Genomic DNA, 4,666 nt, shown 5'->3' with positions numbered 1-4,666 from the left:
TCTCATCCTCTGTCATCCCCTTCTCCTCCTGCCTTCCCCAGCATCAGGGTCTTTTTTAATGAGATAAAATAAATACACACTCTTTAAAGTGCCTTTAGGAAAAAGAAACTATGGAAGAAAAAATTACCTAACAATCACTAACAAATTAGCAATCCTATAAATCCTATAAAACAATCCTAATAAATTAGCATTATTTCCTTCCAGTGTCTTTTCTCTCGACAGCTAACAAGCTTTTTTTTTTTTTTTTTTTTTTTTTTTTTCACCTTGGAGATTTTATTGTCCATCATTATGTTATACAAAAATCCAGAAATAATGGGTTTGTAGAGAATAAATGAATGGTAAATAAGAGACAACAGAAATAAGTTAAAAGTGAATTATTTTCCATGATATTGGGATTTAAAAAAAAAAAAACCATTTCAAAGCATGTGGGTCTGACTTCAGAGTTAGGTTTTGTTCACTGGCCAAAGCCTGCCATAAAATTAAGGTGTTCAGCACCTTGTTGCCTGCTCTACTGGCTTTTGACAAAACCTTTGAGATCTTCGAGGAAAGAAATATACTCCTGGTGCTCTAGGGCTGTGCTGAGCTCCACCAATTCATCGGCAAAAGTGTTGTCCACCCCTCGGTCTGCAAGGAAATCCATTAGGTGGTCGTATAAACCCCAATCCAGGGAATCTGTGTTGAGTGTGTAATTTGTGTCCTTCCAGTCAGACTCGCCGGTGGCCTGAAAACTCACTTCCTTGATGGAGAAAATGTCACTCTGGTCATCCTCTTGTCCAATCTCGTCTTCTGGATAGTGACAGTCCAGCACAAGGGCCCTGCTGCTGCCATCCTTTGTAACTTCGACCACGAAATTGGGAGTGGATGTCAATTCAGGCTCCTGCTCCTCAGCCTTCTGCCCTTGGGAGGGTTCCTCCTCCTCACTACCAAAAGCGGGTGGGATGCTATTGTTAATGTTGAAAGTGACAGTGATCTTTTCTCCAGCAACTTTCCTCACTAATTTGGCTTCTGTCCCATTCACTTCCAGTTCCCAACCTCCTGACATTTTGGGGAGAGACTTATATTTCTGTATCTTCTTTTCCTCCTTGATCTCATCGCTGAGGAAGTCAACGAAAGCTTTGTCTCCTTCGGTGTGCAGTCCGCTACAGCCGCAGCCACAAGCGCAGGGCCCCCGAGGCTTCAGAAGGCCGGGCAGCTGCACCGATCCCGCGCGCACGCTGAGCAGCCCGAAGGTTCGGGCGCATGGCCGGGACGCGGGCTGCAACAGCGGCAGGGAGGGCGCGGCGGTGCGGAGACCAGCGACGGCAGTACCCAGAACGCGGGGCACGCAGCGCAGCAGCTGGAACATTTTGGCAGCGAAGGAGGTGGCGAACACGTGCAGATGCGAAATACAACTCTCGTTTAGAAGCAACAAGCTTTTATTTTAATTTCGTGTTCTGTTTTGGCCCCTCTCATCATCAGATTTTAAGCACCCTCTGTGTTGTAACAGCTTTAATAAGCATTGGTTTTGATGACTGCCTAATTGTCTAGTAACTAGACCATCAACTCACATAACTGGTCCCCGGATATTGGACCTGAGTTGTTCTCTGGTTTTCAATCTTTCTGGGAGGATTCGGCAATTCTCTTATATACAGCGCTGCTATGAACATGTTACAATTATTATAGATAGTGCTGGATCCCTAAAGCTTACTTATGATTTTGTCCTTGGAAATGACTCCTCAGAGGGCAATGACGGGTTCAAACTCCTTCGGTAACAAAAAGTCAAACGTATTTCCCAAAGGCCGAAACTGACTTCAAACTTCCAGGGTAGCTTTTAAAATGGTGAAAGCTATTTTTAGTGCAAAGAGGCTGAGTTTTCATATGTAAATGACATCAGGTACTAACTCTCAGAGTTACCTGCACGAAGTCCTTCTTTGAAAGGGGCTCCTTCCGTTACAAATGAACTTACAGAACAGAAAGAGACTCTTAGACTTACGAACTCATGGTTGCTGGCAGGAAGAGATAGTTAAGGACTTTGGGAAGATCATGGACATACTGCTACATTTAAAATGGATAACCAACAAAAACCTCTTGTATAGCACATGGAACTCTGCTCAATGTTATGTGCCAGCCTGGATGGGAGGAGAGTTTGGGGGAGAATGGATGCATGGTTGGGCTTCCCTTGTGGCTCAGCTGCTAAAGAATCCGCCTGCAATGTGGGAAACCTGGATTTGATCCCTGGGTTGGGAAGATCCCCTGGAGAAGGGAAAGGCTCCAGTATTCTGGCCTGGAGAATTCCATGTACTGTATAGTCCACGGGGTAGCAAAGAGTCGTACACAACTGAGTGTGTATGTGTATGGCTGAGTCCCTTTACTGTTCACCAGAAACTATCACAACATTGTTAACTGGGTATATCCCAATACAAAATGTTTTTGGTGTTTGTTTTTTTTTTTAAAGACGCCAGTCAGACTCCAGTTTTCTTCACTGTATTTACATGCAGCCCCCAAATGTTGCCAGATCCAGCAAATAAAAATACTGGAGGTCAATTAAATTTGAATCTCTGATAAACAATGGATAAGTGTTTGACATAAGTATGTCCCAAATGGCCTGTGAGATGTACTTATACTTTATTTATTATTATTATTTTACTCTTGGTGGTGCTGGGTCTTCATTGCTGTGTGTGGGCTCTCTCTAGTTGTGGCGAGTAGAGGCTACTCTTCATTGCGGTGTGAGGGCTGCTCATTGTGATGGCTTCTCTTGTTGCGGAGCACAGGCTCTAGGCTTGCAGGCTTCAGCAGTTGCAGTGCTAGGATCAGTAGTCATGGTACACGGGCTAAATAGCTCTGCAGCCCATGGGATCTTCCCAGACCACGGATCAAACCTGTGTTCCCTGCACCGGCAGGTGAATTCTTATCATCTGTACCACCAGGGCAGTCCATACTTTTAAAAAAGTATCTGTGGTTGAGATTCAAATTTAACTCAGCCTCCTGTATCTTATCCAGGTATATTTAACCCTACCCGTGAAGAGCCCTTGGAAGCCGAGCCCTTCCAAGCCAACCTTGGAAGCCAACCCAGTGTGAATGTGACCTTTATCTGTCACCTGGGGTTAGTTCCTTTTTTTCTCCTGGGAATGGGACTATCCATGTTGATCGGATGCCAAGGGTCCTATCCCGATGCCATATTAGGAAGGCTGGGCATGGCCTAGAGGAACTGGGTTTGTTTTGTTGGGTAAAGATTTTGCCTGCTTATATTAGTGGGCAAGAGCTTGTTTTCTTTTGGGAGAGCCAGAAATATCTAGGCAGGCCTGGCTCCCGAAGGGCTGATGGACTAGGTCAGAGCAGCTTCTTCCACACTGTCCTTGAGGAAAGCCTCTCGTGGATTTTCAAGGCCCGGTGGCAAGAGAAAAGAGGAGACAGGAGCAGTTTAGCCTTAAGAGCAGACAGTCAGGGGCCATGGGAAGGGGGTATCCAAGCTTAAAGACAAGTCAGGGACCGTCTCTCCAACACGTTGGTATGAAAATACTCAAAATCTGCCAGAAGCTCTCTGGGACTCCTTTCCTGCTGACTTCTGCTCATTCACAGTGCCCACGTTCCATCCAGGCTTCCCTGATAGTTCAGTTGGTAAAGAATCTGCCTGCAATGCAAGAGACCCTGGTTTGATTCCTGGGTTGGGAAGATCCCCTGGAGAAGGGAAAGGCTACCCACTCCAGTATTCTGGCCGGGAGAATTCTGTATAGTCCATGAATCCTGTATAGTCCATGGGGTCACAAAGAGTCAGAAACGGCTGAGCAACTTTCACTTTCGTTTTCATGTTACACCCACACCCCAACTTCCAGAAAGCCCTTCTGTCTTTAGTACCCAGCCTCAGACTCCCTCTGACTCCCTCCTTAGAAGTTTTCATCTTTAACCTAAGACAGAGTTCACCATGAGGAGCCCCCTCTCCTGACCACTGCACTGTGGACATCAGCCTCCCCTCCGGACCCTGACCCTTGGTGAGGCACACCAGGCACCGCTGGGACACCTAACAGGACTCTGTGCTTTGATTGTTCTTCGGAGAGGAGCGGATGGTCATCACACCTTTGCTGGATGTTCTCTTAGAATTTGCTCCAGGCTCTCCCAGGCCCACCTGGGTCCTCCTGGCTGCCTCAAGGCAGAGTCGAAATCTCTTGCCTTGAGACAGACAATAATATGTCTGTTTACCTGGCCTTGCATCAAATTAGCTTTTTTGACTGGTTCCACCACTTCCTTTGATAGATAAAGGAGCTGAGGCCAAGTGGCCTGCTCAATGTCACACAACAAGTGGGTGGTCAAACAACACCTTGAACCTGGATCTCTGGCTCCTAAGCTGTCACACACGCAGCCCTGCCCAGCCTGTATCAGGAGGGGTACACAGCCTGAGGAGGGCAAGAGGAGAAGCAGGCAGCAGAAGATGAGATGGTTAGATAACATCACTGATTCAATGGACGTGCATCTGAGCAAACTCTGGGAGATGGTGAAGGACAGGGGAGCCTGGCTTGCTGCAGTCCATGGGGTCGCAAAGAGTCGGACACGACTCAGTGAGTGAACAATACAGCCCGGCAGTTCTGCGTGTGGACAGCGAGTGCCTGCTTTTCAAAACCCAGGCCTTGCGCTCCGTGGATGTGTGACACCTTGCCCAGCCTCTCTCCTGAGACGATTCTGCACCCACTTT

The 4,666-nt window shown here is 47.0% G+C and overlaps 1 protein-coding gene across 1 annotated transcript; it reads right to left on the bottom strand.

Annotated features, from left to right (window-relative positions):
* Nucleotides 1–400: 400 nt before the first annotated feature.
* LOC122419702 (complement component 1 Q subcomponent-binding protein, mitochondrial) lies at nucleotides 401–1,403 on the bottom strand. The gene has a single exon (XM_043434489.1). The coding sequence runs from the start codon at nucleotides 1,343–1,345 to the stop codon at nucleotides 509–511; it is 837 nt and encodes a 278-aa protein (XP_043290424.1). The 5' UTR covers nucleotides 1,346–1,403; the 3' UTR covers nucleotides 401–508.
* Between the last annotated feature and the right edge of the window lie 3,263 nt (nucleotides 1,404–4,666).

The sequence above is a fragment of the Cervus canadensis genome, chromosome 17 (assembly GCF_019320065.1).
Source record: "Cervus canadensis isolate Bull #8, Minnesota chromosome 17, ASM1932006v1, whole genome shotgun sequence".
Lineage (NCBI taxonomy): Eukaryota > Metazoa > Chordata > Mammalia > Artiodactyla > Cervidae > Cervus > Cervus canadensis.
Note: the sequence above shows the minus strand (reverse complement) of the source record. Positions and strands in the feature narration are given on the sequence as shown.